The 19,297-nt window shown below is 37.5% G+C and overlaps 1 protein-coding gene across 4 annotated transcripts in view; it reads left to right on the top strand.

Annotated features, from left to right (window-relative positions):
• The window catches only part of LOC139746254 (uncharacterized), a 140,458-nt gene that overhangs the window by 92,279 nt on the left and 28,882 nt on the right, over positions 1-19,297 (top strand). For all 4 annotated transcript variants that reach the window (XM_071657275.1, XM_071657273.1, XM_071657276.1 and 1 more), the window contains one exon: positions 16,290-16,342. In XM_071657275.1, coding sequence (XP_071513376.1) covers positions 16,290-16,342 — 53 coding nt within the window. The remainder of the gene's footprint in view (positions 1-16,289; positions 16,343-19,297) is intronic.

Here is a 19,297-nt window from a genome sequence, read left to right as displayed (position 1 = left end):
AAAACACCCTATATCTGCCACTCTATCATCAAACACATTCAACAAACCTTCAAACTACTCACTCCATCTCCTTCTCACATCACCACTACTTGTTATCACCTCCCCATTTGCGCCCTTCACTGAAGTTCCCATTTGCTCCCTTGTCTTACGCACTTTATTTACCTCCTTCCAGAACATCTTTTTATTCTCCCTAAAATTTAATGATACTCTCTCACCCCAACTCTCATTTGCCCTTTTTTTCACCTCTTGCACCTTTCTCTTGACCTCCTGTCTCTTTCTTTTATACATCTCCCACTCAATTGCGTTTTTTCCCTGCAAAAATCGTCCAAATGCCTCTCTCTTCTCTTTCACTAATACTCTTACTTCTTCATCCCACCACTCACTACCCTTTCTAATCAACCCACCTCCCACTCTTCTCATGCCACAAGCATCTTTTGCGCAATCCATCACTGATTCCCTAAATACATCCCATTCCTCCCCCACTCCCCTTACTTCCATTGTTCTCACCTTTTTCCATTCTGTACTCAGTCTCTCCTGGTACTTCCTCACACAGGTCTCCTTCTCAAGCTCACTTACTCTCACCACCTTCTTCACCCCAACATTCACTCTTCTGAAAACCCATACAAATCTTCACCTTAGCCTCCACAAGATAATGATCAGACATCCCTCCAGTTGCACCTCTCAGCACATTAACATCCAAAAGTCTCTCTTTCGCACGCCTGTCAATTAACACGTAATCCAATAACGCTCTCTGGCCATCTCTCCTACTTACATAAGTATACTTATATATATCTCGCTTTTTAAACCAGGTATTCCCAATCATCAGTCCTTTTTCAGCACATAAATCTACAAGCTCTTCACCATTTCCATTTACAACACTGAACACCCCATGTATACCAATTATTCCCTCAACTGCCACATTACTCACCTTTGCATTCAAATATATATATATATATATATATATATCTGGTAACTGAATTGGGTAAAGTGTGTGAAAGAAGAAAGCTGAGAGTAAATGTGAATAAGAGCAAGGTTATTAGGTTCAGTAGGGTTGAGGGACAAGTTCTTTGGGAGGTAAGTTTGAATGGAGAAAAACTAGAGGAAGTGAAGTGTTTTGGATATCTAGGAGTGGATTTAGCAGCGGATGGAACCATGGAAGCGGAAGTTATTCACAGGGTGGGGGAGGGGGCAAAGGTTGTGGGAGCATTGAAGAATGTGTGGAAGGTGAGAACTTTATCGCAGAGAGCAAAAATGTGTATATGGGTGGGTTGGGCCATTCTTTTATCTGTTTCCTTGCACTACTAACCATGGAAGTGGAAATGACTCACAGGGTGGGGGAGGGGGCAAAGGTTCTGGGAGCGATGAAAAATGTGTGGAAGGAGAGAATGTTATTTCAGAGAGCAAAAATGGGTATGTTTGAAGGAATAGTAGTTCCAACAATGTTAAATGGTTGTGAGGCATGGGCTATAGATAGGGTTGTGTGGAGGAGGGTGAATGTGCTGGATATGAAATGTTTGAGGACAGTATGTGGTGTGAGATGGTTTGGTCGAGTAAGTAATGTAAGGGTAAGAGAGATGTGTGGAAATAGAAAGAGTATGATTGATAGAGCAGAAGAGGGTGTGTTGAAATGGTTTGGACATATGGAGAGAATGAGTGAGGAAAGATTGACAAAGAGGATATATGTGTCAGAGGTGGAGGGTACAAGGTGAAGAGGGAGACCAAATTGGAGGGGGAAGGATGGAGTGTAAAAGATCTTAAGCGATCGGGGCCTGAACGTACAGGAGGATGAGGTGCATGCAAGGAATAGAGTGAATTGGAACAATGTGGTGTATTTGGGTCAACATTCTGTCGATGGACTGTACCAGGGTATATGAAGCATCTAGAGTAAACCTTGGAAAGGTCCGTGGGGCTTGGATGTGGATAGGGAGCTGTGGTTTTGGTGCATTACTAATGACAGGGAGAGACTGAATGTGAATGTGCTACCATGCTGAAGCAGGGGATAGCGATGCTGTTTTCCTGTGGGGCGGGGTAGTGACAGGGATGGATGAAGGCAAGCCAGTATGAATATGTACATGTATATGTATGTAGTGTCTATGAATGTGTATATATATATATATGTTGATATGTGTATGTATGTATAAGTGCATATGTGGGCATTTATGTGCATACATGTGTATATGAGTGGATGGGCCATTCTTCATGTGTTTCCTGGCACTACCTTGCTGATGCGGGAAACCGATGATGTATGATAAATTACTAAAAAATATATATGTATAGTATGTATGTATGTATGTGTATTATTCACTAAATGAAATTGCATTAAACATGTCCGGATCAAGCAAAAAGAGACAGTTGAAATGTGAATAATGAAGTGGATCAATTAGAAATGAAAGTCAAGCATACTTCCTAATTCCATGCACATTGATAATCAAATTAAGGGGCATGAGCCCACTTTGAGTACACGGTCACATTCCAGGTTGATGTTCATTGTTGGAACTACGTTTAAACAAGTTAATTTTACCCTAATTTCGGATTCTGATTTGGATAAATATTCAAAAGTAATGCTCTGACTTGATGTTGGCATAGCTTCATCCTTGAAAATTATTATTATTATATATATATATATATATATATATATATATATATATATATATATATATATATATATATATATATATATGTATGTATGTATGTATGTATGTATGTATATATATATATATATATATATATATATATATATATATATATATATATATATGTATATATATGTATATATATGTATATATATGTATATATATGTATATATATGTATATATATGTATATATATGTATATATATGTATATATATGTATATATGTATATATATATATATATATATATATATATATATATATATATATATATATATATATATATATATATATATATATATAATCATGTTGAGATTCTCCTGTAGTCCATCCTGATGTAGTTCTTGTTATACATTTTTACTGTTACTTTTATGATATTAATATGGTATTGATCTTGCTGCCTGGGACACAGTGTAGAAAGTGTATAGAAATAGTGATAAAAATCATTTACAAGATATTGAATTTTTTGTCCATTTGGATATCACAGTCCGATAGAGAATTATTTGTCTGCAGAATTAGAACATATATTCAGTTTGATGAAAGAAATATAGTGCAGTTTTTCCCAAGATTAATAAAACTCATCAAAAAAGTGGAAAATGATACATTTTTAACTTGAAATTTATGGGTCACTTATCTCGTGGATCGCCTGTTAATAAACCATTGATTTGATATCTGTATTAAAGTATTATAATGAGATTTACTATATTAGAATAAGTTGAATTATAACTTTTAATGAAGGTTTACTTACCAAAGCTATTAGTGGCTGTGAGGTAAGCCAGCTTTTTTCTACTATGAATTGTGCATCAGTTGCCTTATCACCAAAAGTAAGATTTTTATTAACAAGTTAATGTATAATGACATTTATGACTTAAATTGTACATTTCAGACCGATTATATTCATTAGAGAATTATTATGATTTTTTAATTTGTTTATTATAACTCATGAATTAAATATAAATAAAGTTACTTTCATATGGTAGAAAATGTAAAAACAATGATTCTTATTTATTGTGTGTGTAATCGAGTGATTGGTTAGTTGCCATGTTAGCGTAGCTGTGGTTAAACTGTTATTATTATTATCATACCATGCACCCTTGTAGGAGTGGGGCGTGCGAAGTAAGTATGGCAGCAAGTGGGTGCTGCGCTGGTGCTCTACTCTGGGGTGTGATTATGAAGGGGGGAAGGGAATTGTTCGGGATGAGGGGGAAGTTACATTAGGGGGGGGAAGATGGGTGGAAACATATGCCACCCAAAAACCCAAAACACACAGGGTCACATCACTGCCTTTCTTGACTGAGAAACTCTCTTTTAATTCAAAGTTATTTATGTAAAGGAATACCTTATATGTGTGTGTGTATATATATATATATATATATATATATATATATATATATATATATATATATATATTTGTGTGTGTGTGTGTGTTTATATATATGTAAACTTAAACTTACATGTATACATTTATACAAAAACAAATTTTAGATTCCTGTTAATTCAGACAGTAAAATCCAAAACTTTTTCACATTAACTGTTGGTTCAGCGGGAATTATAATGGTATAGGTGGTTTTGATCCCAGGTTTTATTTAAGAGAACCATTTTATGTTTTATTTTTTAGGAAAAACATTTGAAAAAGCAAGAGATATGAGTGAATAAATCTATAAAATTACTCACCAGTTTTTTCATTTTGTATGAACTTGGATGGTGAGCCTCTGCTTTATTTGTGTGCTGCTTGATGTAAGAAAAACAATACATTTTCTGATCTGATAAACAGTTTTCAATGGTAAGATGTATCCTATATCATATCTTGTGATCAGTGTTTACTTGATGATAAAAGTCTGGTGGCATCAGAATGTTAGAAATAGCAGCAGTAATGACATTTTGAAGACCCATTCATTTATGCAGCATCTTTCTTTTCAACCTCTGTTGTACCCCCAAAATGAGAAAGTTAAATTATGTTGGTCAGTTTTTGCATATCTTGCAATTAAGAAACATGAAAAGATTCTTGATACTTTGGATTGCATTTTAGCAAGGGCTAAAGAAATAGTATTTTTCATATTCAGCATAATGTATCTAGTAAATGATGAAGAAATTACAAGGATTTACTGAGCATACTTAGTATAGAATCTATTTGGAACTGCAGCAAAAGAGAAAATTCTTTTAGTTCCCGTTTCAGTAAAAATGGTAAAAGGGTTCTTGCTTAGGTGTATACTTAAATTCCAACATATTGCTAATATTTTACTGATGCTGCATGAGGAATACTCCTTAAGTGTTGTCATATATTTAAAATATTTAAGTTTTAAATCTAGTATTCTGTAATTTTAAGGCATATGCTATCATACACAAAGTGAACCCATGGTGCAATAGTTGGTGATGACTGGTGCTTGAATATTTACTTTTTTGATTTGTAACATTATTTTTAGTCATCCATCTCTTTTTCACATATTTGAAGATCACTCTATATTCTTTTATATACACTACTGTATTTCTGGTCATGTATGATCTACTTTTTTTATATTAATTTTGTAAATCATTTCCTTACCATACGATTGAGAGTCGTTATGATCTCATCAGAGTTGTTAGCTACTACATTGTAGCTTAGCGAAGGGCTGTATGGATTAAAATTTGCTATGTTATAGCCATTTTGAATTGATGGGATTCTGTTACATAAATGAATATTTTTTTTTTTTTTTTTTTGCTTTATTGCTGTCTCCCGCGTTTGCGAGGTAGCGCAAGGAAACAGACGAAAGAAATGGCCCAACCCACCCCCATACACATGTATATACATACGTCCACACACGCAAATATACATATCTACACAGCTTTCCATGGTTTCCCCCAGACGCTTCACATGCCCTGATTCAATCCACTGACAGCACGTCAACCCCGGTATACCACATTGATCCAGTTCACTCTATTCCTTGCCCTCCTTTCACCCTCCTGCATGTTCAGGCCCCAATCACACAAAATCTTTTTCACTCCATCTTTCCACCTCCAATTTGGTCTCCCACTTCTCCTCGTTCCCTCCACCTCCGACACGTATATCCTCTTGGTCAATCTTTCCTCACTCATTCTCTCCATGTGCCCAAACCATTTCAAAACACCCTCTTCTGCTCTCTCAACCTCGCTCTTTTTATTTCCACACATCTCTCTTACCCTTACGTTACTTACTCGATCAAACCACCTCACACCACACATTGTCCTCAAACATCTCATTTCCAGCACATCCATCCTCCTGCGCACAACTCTATCCATAGCCCACGCCTCGCAACCATACAACACTGTTGGAACCACTATTCCTTCAAACATACCCATTTTTGCTTTCTGAGATAATGTTCTCGACTTCCACACATTTTTCAAGGCTCCCAGAATTTTCGCCCCCTCCCCCACCCTATGATCCACTTATGCTTCCATGGTTCCATCCGCTGCCAGATCCACTCCCAGATATCTAAAACACTTTACTTCCTCCAGTTTTTCTCCATTCAAACTTACCTCCCAATTGACTTGATCCTCAACCCTACTGTACCTAATAACCTTGCTCTTATTCACATTTACTCTTAACTTTCTTCTTTCACACACTTTACCAAACTCAGTCACCAGCTTCTGCAGTTTCTCACATGAATCAGCCACCAGTGCTGTATCATCAGCAAACAACAACTGACTCACTTCCCAAGCTCTCTCATCCCCAACAGACTTCATACTTGCCCCTCTTTCCAAAACTCATGCATTCACCTCCCTAACAACCCCATCCATAAACAAATTAAACAACCATGGAGACATCACACACCCCTGCCGCAAACCTACATTCACTGAGAACCAATCACTTTCCTCTCTTCCTACACGTACACATGCCTTACATCCTCGATAACAACTGTTCACTGCTTCTAACAACTTGCCTCCCACACCATATATTCTTAATACCTTCCACAGAGCATCTCTATCAACTCTATCATATGCTTTCTCCAGATCCATAAATGCTACATACAAATCCATTTGCTTTTCTAAGTATTTCTCACATACATTCTTCAAAGCAAACACCTGATCCACACATCCTCTACCACTTCTGAAACCACACTGCTCTTCCCCAATCTGATGCTCTGTACATGCCTTCACCCTCTCAATCAATACCCTCCCATATAATTTACCAGGAATACTCAACAAACTTATACCTCTATAATTTGAGCACTCACTGAATATATAAATATATATATCTTGTCTTTTCCTAGCGCTTCCTTGTGCATACGCGCAGGAAGGGGGTGCCATTTAATTTGTGGCAGGGTAGCGGCGGAATGGATGAAGGCCGCCTGTCTGAATATGTACATGTGTATATATTTCTTTCGTCTGTTTCCTTGCGCTACCTCGCAAACGCGGGAGACAGCGACAAAGTATAAAAAAAAAAAAAAAAAAAAGTATATATGTATATATATATGTTGTGCGGAGGAGGGTGGATGTGCTGGAAATGAGATCTTTGAGGACAGTATGTGGTGTTAGGTGGTTTGATCGAGTAAGTAATGAAAGGGTAAGAGAAATGTGTGGTAATAAAAAGAGTGTGGTTGAGAGAGCGGAAGAGGGTGTTTTGAAATGGTTTGGTCACATGGAGAGAATGAGTGAGGAAAGATTGACCAAGAGGATATATGTGTCGGAGATGGAGGGAACGAGGAGAAGTGGGAGACCAAATTGGAGGTGGAAAGATGGAGTGAAAAAGATTTTGAGTGATCGGGGCCTGAACATGCAGGAGGGTGAAAGGCATTCAAGGAATAGAGTGAATTGGAACGATGTGGTATACCGGGGTCAACGTGCTGTCAGTGGATTGAACCAGGGCATGTAAAGCATCTGGGGTAAACCATGGAAAGGTGTGTGGGGCCTGGATGTGGAAAGGGAGCTGTGGTTTCAGTGTATTATACATGACAGGTAGAGACTGAGTGTGAACAAATGTGGCCTTTGTTGTCTTTTCCTAGCACTACCTCGTGCACATGGGGGAGGAGGGGGTTGTCATTTCATATGTGGTGGGGTGGCGACGGGAATGAATAAGGGCAGACAGTATGAATTATGTACATGTGTATATATGTATATGTGTGTGTGTATATATATGTATACGTTGAGATGTATAGGTATGTATATGTGCATGTGTGGATGTGTATGTATTACATGTGTATGTGGGCGGGTTGGGCCATTCTTTTGTCTGTTCCCTTGCGCTACCTTGCTAACGTGGGAGACAGCGACAAAGTATAATGAATAAATAAATATTTAATATATATATATATATATATATATATATATATATATATATATATATATATATATATATATATATATATATATGTATATATATATATATACACACATAGGTATATGATATTATTATATAGCCGAAGGACCCCCTTTATGGGGTTCCTGTAACTTCAGGGCTGCACTCCATTCAGGAGCATTGGAACATGAATGTCCTTGACAAGATTGGATTCTTTTTCATCCACTGATGATACAACCAAGCCAAAGCTGACTTTTACCTTAAGATGTAACCACAAATAGGCAGAGTCCAGTAACACATTTATATAGCAACCACAAGGCCTCAAAACCTTCACAGTGAAACAAGGATCCTCCCAATACAGGTCCATTTCAACATGCTTGGCACTCCGTTCAGTGCAACAGCACTAGACTCCTCCCACCCACTCCTCCCACTAACAACCAATGCCCAAGTAGAAATAAAAAGCTTACCCATGCTCCACTCTTTAGTAACTTCTATTCACAGACCCCCACCATCTTCAACAAATATAATGCAAACAAAACATATAGATGCTGAATTGAACTGGAAAACACTAAACAACCAACCTCCCAACTCAGTCTTAGACTCCAACCCACGTGACATATACCCATCAGAAACTCCACAACCTTAGGTTGCAGGGGCCTCTTGAAAGGGAACTTGGGTAACATACGAACTCTTTCATAGAAATTGGTCCTGTGGGATAGATGTATCGATATATTTGTGCAGGTAAATCCACAAGGCAACAGAAAATATGAAGTGTCAAGTGCTTTTGTATGATTACGTCATCTTGACCAAATACAGATAGAACCAGAATATAATGTAGTAGCTGCCACTGGGTGGGGCTGGCAATGGAATTAAGAAACATGCAAAGGGATTAGGGCACAGGTCACTTTCTGTGACCTCACCTAAGTTACAAACTCAGGTTAACCTATGTTCTGGGAAACATACTTTTTTTTTTTCAATTATGAAATTACAATTTATTTAAACCATTTTGTTTCATATTAATATCTCTAATGTTTTTGATAAGACGATTCAGTAGTATTTCCATCCAGTACGGAATTATTGTACATGATAACCTTAATGCTACTCCTGTCAATTTGATGACCAAAGTCTTTAAGGTGGGCACTTTTATGTTGTTTAACCCTGATATTAAGAACTGTACCAGTTTGACCAATTTAAAACTTATCACTTTCTGTACAAAAGATATTGTACACAAATCCCTTCTGAGAAGTTAGAGAATTTCTTATAAGACTCTCCCTAACTGTATTATTATTGCTGAAGACTACATTGATATTAACAGTCTTTAGCAAAACAGGACCATTAAGCAAGTTCTCCCAATAGGGTAATAGCAACAAGTTTTTGTTTACAGATAGTGCTTTAGGTTGAACACTGTAAAAAGACTATGCAGTTGATATTACAGTAGTCTACAGCTGTAATAATATGGATAAGGAAAGTATTATCAGAAATTCTGTAACTTCTCAGAAGGGTTGCGTGTGTGTGTACAATATCCCTTGTAAATAGCGTGATTAGTGTTGTATTAGTCAAACTGGTAAGGGTCTTAATATCAGGGTTAAACAGTGTAAAGCTATTGTTAGATATGGTCACAAATCTAATACACTATTTGTCCACCTCAAAGACTTTGGTCATCAGATTAACTGCAGCACTGTTATCATATACAATAACTCAGTAATGGATAGAAATATTGCTGAATCGTCTCTTATCAAACATAGAGAAAATAACATGAATCAGACAAATGGTTTACGTGAATAAGATGATTGTATAAGTGTAAAAATTTTAACTATCTTTCCCAGAATATAGGTTAACCTGAGTTTGTAACTTGAGAAAGGTGAGGTTTTCAAGGATAACCTGTGCCCTAATCCATTCACCTGTTTCTTAATTCATTTGCCAGCCCCACCCACTGGCAGCTGGTACTGTTATATTCTGCTTTTCAGTCCTGACATTGTAGTTATATGAAAGCACTTGGCACCACATTTTCCATTTCCTTTTGGTTTTTCCTGCGTCTTATATAACACTCTCTACTTGTATAATTTTTTCATTAATGAATGTGTGTGTGTGTGTGTGTTTTCCCAAACTCCACTTGCACAAGGTTACACTGCAGGTGAAAAGATGCCTTTGATGTGACTGTCATTTTGAATACAGTCTCGTCAAAAACTCACTCCAAAGGAATCTACATTTCTGGACTGTAGGAAGTCGTTTACCCTTGGGTTGCAGGAGCCTTTAGAAAGATTATGGGGTAATTGAAAAAATATTTATATATTTATTTATATAGAATGCAGACATAATTCATAAAATTATGAACATTTATGACTGGAAATGAAGCAGTGGGGCCCTATAAGTCTGAACCTCCCTCACCGTACAGTACATATAGATGATTACACACACACACACACACACACACACACACACACACACACACACACACACACACATTCACACACACACACACACACACACATTCACACACACACACATATATATATATATATATATATATATATATATATTATGTATAAATATAAATATATATACACACACATGATAAGGCATGTATGTAGTATTGAATAACCTTTTAGATGGTATAAGCTAATTTATATGAATACTTTCTAATTCAAAATTTCAGCATATTCATTATACACTTATCTATCTGTATGTGACAGTTTTACTTTTAGGAAACTCTCTTGCTACCCAAACAAATATTGTTTAGATAAGATTGCCAGCTTGAGGTTTTAGAAATTGGGTTAACAAATCCAATAGTGGTATTGCAGGAGCTGTAGCTCATGATACACAGGAACTTATGCTAGATTCACACCTCTTTACTTGGACCATAAACAATGCCTTTTATTCATATTATCTCTGAACAACTGTTAGATGGATAGTTATTAGTACTTGAAGGGTGTGTTAATGCATGTTAAGACCCGAGAAAGCCTCTTCTTAGTTTATCATCTCCTTTTTGTTTGCTGTTGTCTTTCCTCACTTGAGGCAGTCTCTTGTGACATATGGCTTACATTCAGCCTGGCTCAGCATGTTAATGCATCAAAGACTGCAAGATTTTACTGAGTTTGAATAGTAATAGTAATAGAAGTGATTGCATGAGTTTTTCATAACTGAAAGGTAGGTATTAAGTGTTTGTGAGCCATCTTTCCGGAGTATAAGTAGGACAGGGTTTCTTTAGCTAATGAGTCGGACTTTATACATTATTTTGATTTTTCTGTGTACTTAGTTATTGGAACGTCTATATTTTGCTGTTGGTGTGTGGGGATTACTGGTTGCATGGTAAATTGATAGACGCCTGGTTATGTGATAGGAGGCTGAGAGTCATAATGAATGGTGAATCATCACCTTGGTCACCCATTGCCAGTGGGGTCCTTCAAGGATCCAAACATAGGCCCGTGCTTTTCATAATTTATATTAACAGTATTGATGTAGGGCTGAATAACTTATGTCCAGATTTGTAGATGACACAAAGATTAGGATTGCCATTTTAACTCAAGAAGATCACCTAAGATTACAAGAGAATCTAGATAAAATCACTGAATGGTCTAGAAAATGGCAAATGCCTTTTAATGTCAGTAATTGTCAGCTGGTTACAAGCAGGAATTCTCAACAAATAATCAGTTATGAACTGATGAACCTCAAGATAAAGGTCACCCCTTGTGTGAGGAATCTAGGGTCAGTGTCTCCTACAGCTCCATATTCTCCCGGCATTGTAATGAGGCTTCCAAGAAAGCAAATAGGATGTTAGGAGTTATTAACAGAAACTTTCATACAAAAGCAAGGATGTGATATTGCAACCATACTTAAGTCTAGTTAGACCTCACCTTAAATATGCAGTGCAGTTCTGGGCCCCCATTTAAGCAAGGATATTTTTAAGTAAGGAGCAGTGCTGTAATGAGCATCAGATTGCGAGAATTAAACTTTTACTTTCTCAGCAAGAGGCATCTCTGAGGCAAATGAATACAATGTTTTGAAATACGTAAAGGATTCAACGCTGTCATTATTGAGAATTTCTTTACAATAATGCCAGCAGTATCAGCAAGAAGAAATAGTCTTAAACAGAGAAGTCACTGAATTAATCAAGACTGTATGAAATATTTCTTTACCAGCAACATATATTGACATGTTGAATAAGCCCCCAGAGCGTATTGTTCTGAGCAACACTCTTCTTATCTTCAAAGTTAGGCTTGATTATCACTCGTCTCTCTTCATTGTTGAATGATTCATTTAGTCATTCGTCATAGTATAGTGATATATTGTGCTACCTTCTCACAGACCAATTTCTCCCCAGCCCTGCTGCAGTACAATGCTAACATCATTAACCCATGTTGTATGCTTTAAGAGAGCAAGAAAGAATTATTGTATCGTTGCTCCACATCAGGAGTGATATAGAAATGGGAATTCAAGAGGCTGGAGCTCAAGTTTATCCTTACTTTTGTCTTTATAATATAAAGTGAAGTGGTGCTTGTTGGTGATGGGATGCTTGACATGTTGATATTCATTCTGTCTTGTGACTTTCTTATAAAGATTTTCTTCAGGCATATTAATCCTGCAAGGTATTTTTTTTTGTCCCTGTTTTCCATATATTGTGTTGCAAAAAGGAGTGGAGGGTGGGGAGATAGTCTTTACTTCGCTAGTCTTTTTCTCTGCTGCTATTATTTTTTCTTTTATTTAGCGGTAGTAGCGTTATGGCCAGGCCACCTTGCTTCGACCTTGAGTCTGTATGGTTCAAAGCAATACCCTCAATATCTTCAAAATTAGGCTTGATCATCTTTTGTCACTCAGCAGTATTGAGTGATTCATTTAATCTGTCATCATAATGTAGTTGTATATTGTGCTACCTTCTCAACCATCAGTCTCTCCCCGGCCATGCTGCGGTAACATACCAACATTGATTAACCCATATCACCTGCTTTGAGAGAGTAAGGATAAAAGTGTCATTCTTCAACATCAAGAATAATATAGACATGGTGAGTAAGAGGCTGGAGCTCAAGTATACACACATATACACTTATATACATACACACACATACACATACATTTATTTATTATCTATTTATTATACTTGATTGCTGTTTCCTGCGTCAGCAAGGTAGTGCCAGGAAACAGATGAAGAATGGCCCATCCCCTCATATACACATATGTATACCTAAATGCCCATTTTTTTTTATTATCAGTATTATACTTAGTTGCTGTTTCCTGCATCAGTGAGTTATCGCCAGGAAATAGATGAAGAATGGCCCATCCACTCATATACACATGTATATGCATAAATGCCCATACACACACATATACATACATATCAACATACACATACATATATACATACACATACACAGACATTCATATATACTTACTTACACTTGCTTACCTTCATCCATTCCTGTTACTACCCCGCCACACAGGAAGTACCATTGCTACCCCCAGCTTCAGTGAGGTAGCACCAGGAAAACACAAAAAAGGCCACATTCATTCACACTCAGTCTCTAGCTGTCATGTGTAATCCACTGAAACCACAGCTACCTGTCCATATCCAGGCCCCACAGACCTTTCCATGGTTTACCCCAAATGTTTCACATGGCATGGTTCAGTCCATTGATGGCACGTTGACCCTGGTATACCTCATAGTCCCATTTTACTCTATTCCTTGCACACCTCTCACCCCCCTGTATGATCAGGCCCCGATCACTCAAAATCTTTTTCTTCTATCCTTCCACCTTCAATTTGGTCTCCTGTTTCTCCTTGTTTCCTTCACCTCTGACACATATATCCTCTTTGTCAATCTTTCCTCACTCATTCTCTCCATATGTCCTAACCATTTCAACACACCCTCTTCTGCTCTCTCAACCACACTTTTTATTTCCACACATCTCTCTTACCCATTCATTACTTACACGATCAGACCACCTCACACCACATATTGTCGTCAAACATTTCATTTCCAACTCATCCACCCTCCTCTGTGCAACCCTATCTATAGCCCATGCCTCGCAACCATATAACGTTGTTGGAACTGCTATTCCTTCAGACACCCATTTTCAAGCTGTTATGTGTAATGCATCGAAACCACAGCTCCTGACCACAACTAGGCCCCTTAGACCTTTCAGTTTTTTACCTTGGATGTTTCACATATCCTGGTTCATTCCAGGATATATCCCTTATCCTGATGTCATCATTGGTGGATTTTGGGTGTTGGAAAGCAACTAGCCCCTGTTGGTATACCAAAAATATACCAGTAAAAGTCTCTTCTTAGCTGGTCCACACACAAGTATAAGAAAGACTTTATTCATCCGACTGTTGAATGCCAGTCTTTGATAGCCATCAACACATTTATATATTATAATGATGGGATCTTGTTATTAGGCAGTCTTTTGATAAGATCACTCCATATCCTTGAATTATCATTAGAGGATATTGCAGTAAACCTGTCCTATTGTACCATGTCCTAAAGTACCTCAGTCATGATACACTAGGGAACTAAGGAAGATATGGTTTATCAAATGATATCTCTCAGTTCAGGTCCGATATCATATATTAGTTGTATCTTATGGATGAAAGGGGAGGATCTCCACACAGGGAGTTGAATGAGTTTGGAGCATTTTGTGTATGGAGGTGGTGTGATTGGAGACACTGGTTTCATTTCATGGACCAGTTTAGTATGTAAAAGTGAAAAAGTAATAGGTAATTTTATAAATGTGTAAGTCCATGTTTCACCTTAGCACACAACTTGTGTTAAGAATGTGTGTGTGAGATGTTGCAGATGATCTGTTTTCCTGATTGGTCCCATTTAAGTGGGAATGGAGTAAGGATCATAGTTTTTTATCTTTTTTCTTACTTTATATCCATAAGAGGAGGCTATTGTGTTGAAGCTTGAGTATATTGTTGCACACCAATAAACTCAATCCTGCCTTTTTGATTTGGGAAAATTTTCCTTACTCAAACCAATCAATACAGAAAATTAGGTATGATAGAGGGATATTTCTGTATTGCTAAGGGATCTGAGTTAGGATTATTAAGCTGTCCCTTCCTCATGATCGCTTTTTTAACATTAACAACATCTTGTCCTTAGTGAAAAAGAGCAAAGAAAATTGGCATCATTATGGTATTAATAGGTGTTTGATTGAACATTGGGCCTGTCACACCTGTTGGTGGTCAATGATCTTGTTTTTAAATGTTTTGTTGGCAATTTCATCCAATTAGTATTTGTGTGGGTGTCATGATACAAGTTTTCTTCTGTTACAAACTGTCACAATACAGAAATAAGTCTGTCATTCACATAAATGTCATTCACATAAATAAGTTGTCATTTAAAATATTTCTCAGACAAGTTGGCTTGAGCACAAGCCTGTGTTCACACTTGAGTTGGATCCCTGCACACTGAGCTTTTGTACATTTGTCTTTATTCTCTATCTCCTCTGCAAATCTTTTGTAGTGACTGGTATGCAACCCATAGTAATATTCCCACCTTCCTGTCCCTTCCGTGTGGGGACTTAGACAAGATGTCACCACCTCTCTGCTCTTGTACTGATCTAAAATGCAACTTCTTGTAAATGATTCCCTAAAAGTATATATTGTTGGAAGATTAGACAGTATTTGTGACTTGTATATCCTTGTCAAGTGTATGCTTGAGGGGGCTGCAAATATGGCCTATTCTTGCCACAATACCTACTTTTTTCATTTGTTAGTTTTGCTTTGAATTTGTTGCCTTATTGATAGATAGATTTAAGAGCATATCTAAGGAATGTGGTTTAAGATAAATGCTGCCATTCTCAGACAGCTATGAATCATTTTTTCTTTTTGATAATGTATTGAATGACAGTCAGAATATAGTAGTTTAATGAAGTCAGCAGAATTAATGACATCTTGTCTTCAAGTTGTGCTACCCATGTATTTATAATACACTTTATAGAGTGAAGTAGATAATTGTAGAATGTTTGGTTACATCTTAACAGTCTGTAATAATTTATTATATATATATTTCTGACTATAAGATTTTTGCATTTTATTAAAAAAGTCATATTTTAACTAGAGGGTATGTTAAAAATTTTTTTTACATGTTTGTGTACTTATTGAAAAGCTGATGACTCATTACATAAGTAGCACAGCAATAACCTGACCCATCACAGTGACAAGCCTAGTAAACAAAACAGCTTTATGACAGGCTGTCATGCAGCAAATTTTACATAACCTTTCACTAATATTCCATCCTTAATTCCAATGCTTTGGCCCTTAGTATTGTCACCTTGTTTAATGAATGGGGACAGTCATGGCAGTTCCACTTTCCTGTCTCATAAAGATTCCCTCATGGCTGTGTTGGATGTCATCTTTTTTGTACTGAGCCATCTCAGAGTTTTAATTGCTACATTCACTACTGCCCACAGAGAAGCAGAAGTCGTGAGAAGTCACGTAAAAGGTCACACCACCATGCAGAGAGGTGAGGCGTGGCTAGCCTTCTCCATATTACAGAGGACAAAGTCTGTTTGTGCACTGACATTTTGTATTAAATAAACTGATATATATTTCATGATTATTCTTTAGAAATATAAGGATTCACTTAAATCTCTTTAATATTTCCATTAATTTACCATTCTCTGAAGAATTCTATACATTATATATACTTTTAACATTTATGCATTAAAGGAGTTTTGTTATTTTGTAAAAGTTCTCAGTTTGTAATTCTGATATGTATACTTTTGTTTTATAAGATTAACCCTTTGGACTTTCTGGTTAATGTGAATGGAGCCGTTTATATACTTCAAATGATGAAATTACTGTATGGTTACTAATAATAGTCTGTCCTGGAAAGATATAGATCATCTTTTAAATGTAAAGGAAACTGGCAAATATAGATTTGAGCCAAAAGATTTCATTGCTATAATTATTTCCATTAAGCATGCGATGTTTAATCATAAATATAGAGGTGTGGACTTATGGAGAATATGAGTGAAGAGATACTGGCAAAGAGGATATATGTTTCAGAAGTGGGAGGAACAAAGGGGAGGGGAAACCAAGAAAGAATTGGAAGCATAAAGTTAAGAATACTTTTGAGTTATTGTGGCCTGAACTTGCAGGAGGGTGAGAAGCATTCATGGAAGAGAGTGAATTGAAGCAACGTGGAATACAGGGGCAACATACTATCATTGGGCTGATGCTGGGAATCAGAAGAAACCAATAAAAGGTGTGGGGCTTGACAGTTAATAGGGGGCTCTGGTTTTGTGCATTTAACATGACAGCTAGATATTATAAGAGCAAATGGGGTCTTCCTTTGGCTGTTCTGTGCACAATCTTGCCGTGTGGGAAATGGTGAACTAGTTTGAAAAATGAAAATTCTTTTATCAAAATATGATTAGTATCATCATGAAATGAATACTAATGGTTTAGAGATTGGTTGGTGCCAGGAATGGATGAAGGAAAGCAAGTATGAATGTGTACATGTGTATGTATATGTTGATATGTATATGTGTGTGTATTCATGTTTATGTATATGTGGATGGGTCATTCTTCGTCTGTTTCCTGGCACTGCCTCACTGACATGGGAAACAGCGATTAAGTATAATGAAAAATCAAATGAAAAAAATATGTATAGGTATAGGGATAGGGGAGAAAGAGTACTTCCCACGTATTCCCTGCGTGTCGTAGAAGGCGACTAAAAGGGAAGGGAGTGGGGGGGACTGGAAATCCTCCCCTCTTGTTTTTAATTTTCCAAAAGAAGGAACAGAGAAGGGGCCAAGTGAGGATATTCCCTAAAAGACTCAGTCCTCAAAGGCCCAGTCCTCTGTTCTTAACACTTCCTCGCTAACGCGGGAAATGGCGAATAGTATGAAAGAAAGAAAAAGAAAAGAATATATATATATATTTTTTTTTTTCATACTATTCGCCATTTCCCGTGATAGCGAGGTAGCATTAAGAACAGAAGACTGGGCCTTTGAGGGAATACCCTCACCTGGCCCCCTTCTCTGTTCCTTCTTTTGGAAAAAAAAAAAAAAAACGAGAGGGAAGGATTTCCAGCCCCCCGCTCCCTTCCCTTTTAGTCGCCTTCTACGACACGCAGGGAATACGTGGGAAGTATTCTTTCTCCCCTATCCCCAGGGATAATATATATATATATATATATATATATATATATATATATATATATATATATTTTTTTTTTTTTATACTTTGTCGCTGTCTCCCGCGTTTGCGAGGTAGTGCAAGGAAACAGACGAAAGAAATGGCCCAACCCCCCCCATACACATGTATATACATACGTCCACACACGCAAATATACATACCTACACAGCTTTCCATGGTTTACCCCAGACGCTTCACATGCCTTGATTCAATCCACTGACAGCACGTCAACCCCGGTATACCACATCGCTCCAATTCACTCTATTCCTTGCCCTCCTTTCACCCTCCTGCATGTTCAGGCCCCGATCACACAAAATCTTTTTCACTCCATCTTTCCACCTCCAATTTGGTCTCCCTCTTCTCCTCGTTCCCTCCACCTCTGACACATATATCCTCTTGGTCAATCTTTCCTCACTCATTCTCTCCATGTGCCCAAACCACTTCAAAACACCCTCTTCTGCTCTCTCAACCACGCTCTTTTTATTTCCACACATCTCTCTTACCCTTACGTTACTCACTCGATCAAACCACCTCACACCACACATTGTCCTCAAACATCTCATTTCCAGCACATCCATCCTCCTGCGCACAACTCTATCCATAGCCCACGCCTCGCAACCATACAACATTGTTGGAACCACTATTCCTTCAAACATACCCATTTTTGCTTTCCGAGATAATGTTCTCGACTTCCACACATTCTTCAAGGCCCCCAGAATTTTCGCCCCCTCCCCCACCCTATGATCCACTTCCGCTTCCATGGTTCCATCCGCTGCCAGATCCACTCCCAGATATCTAAAACACTTCACTTCCTCCAGTTTTTCTCCATTCAAACTCACCTCCCAATTGACTTGACCCTCAACCCTACTGTACCTAATAACCTTGCTCTTATTCACATTTACTCTTAACTTTCTTCTTCCACACACTTTACCAAACTCAGTCACCAGCTTCTGCAGTTTCTCACATGAATCAGCCACCAGCGCTGTATCATCAGCGAACAACAACTGACTCACTTCCCAAGCTCTCTCATCCCCAACAGACTTCACACTTGCCCCTCTTTCCAAAACTCTTGCATTCACCTCCCTAACAACCCCATCCATAAACAAATTAAACAACCATGGAGACATCACACACCCCTGCCGCAAACCTACATTCACTGAGAACCAATCACTTTCCTCTCTTCCTACACGTACACATGCCTTACATCCTCGATAAAAACTTTTCACTGCTTCTAACAACTTTCCTCCCACACCATATATTCTTAATACCTTCCACA

This window comes from Panulirus ornatus, chromosome 64, assembly GCF_036320965.1.
Source record: "Panulirus ornatus isolate Po-2019 chromosome 64, ASM3632096v1, whole genome shotgun sequence".
NCBI classification, from domain to species: Eukaryota; Metazoa; Arthropoda; class Malacostraca; order Decapoda; family Palinuridae; genus Panulirus; species Panulirus ornatus.
Note: the sequence above shows the minus strand (reverse complement) of the source record. Positions and strands in the feature narration are given on the sequence as shown.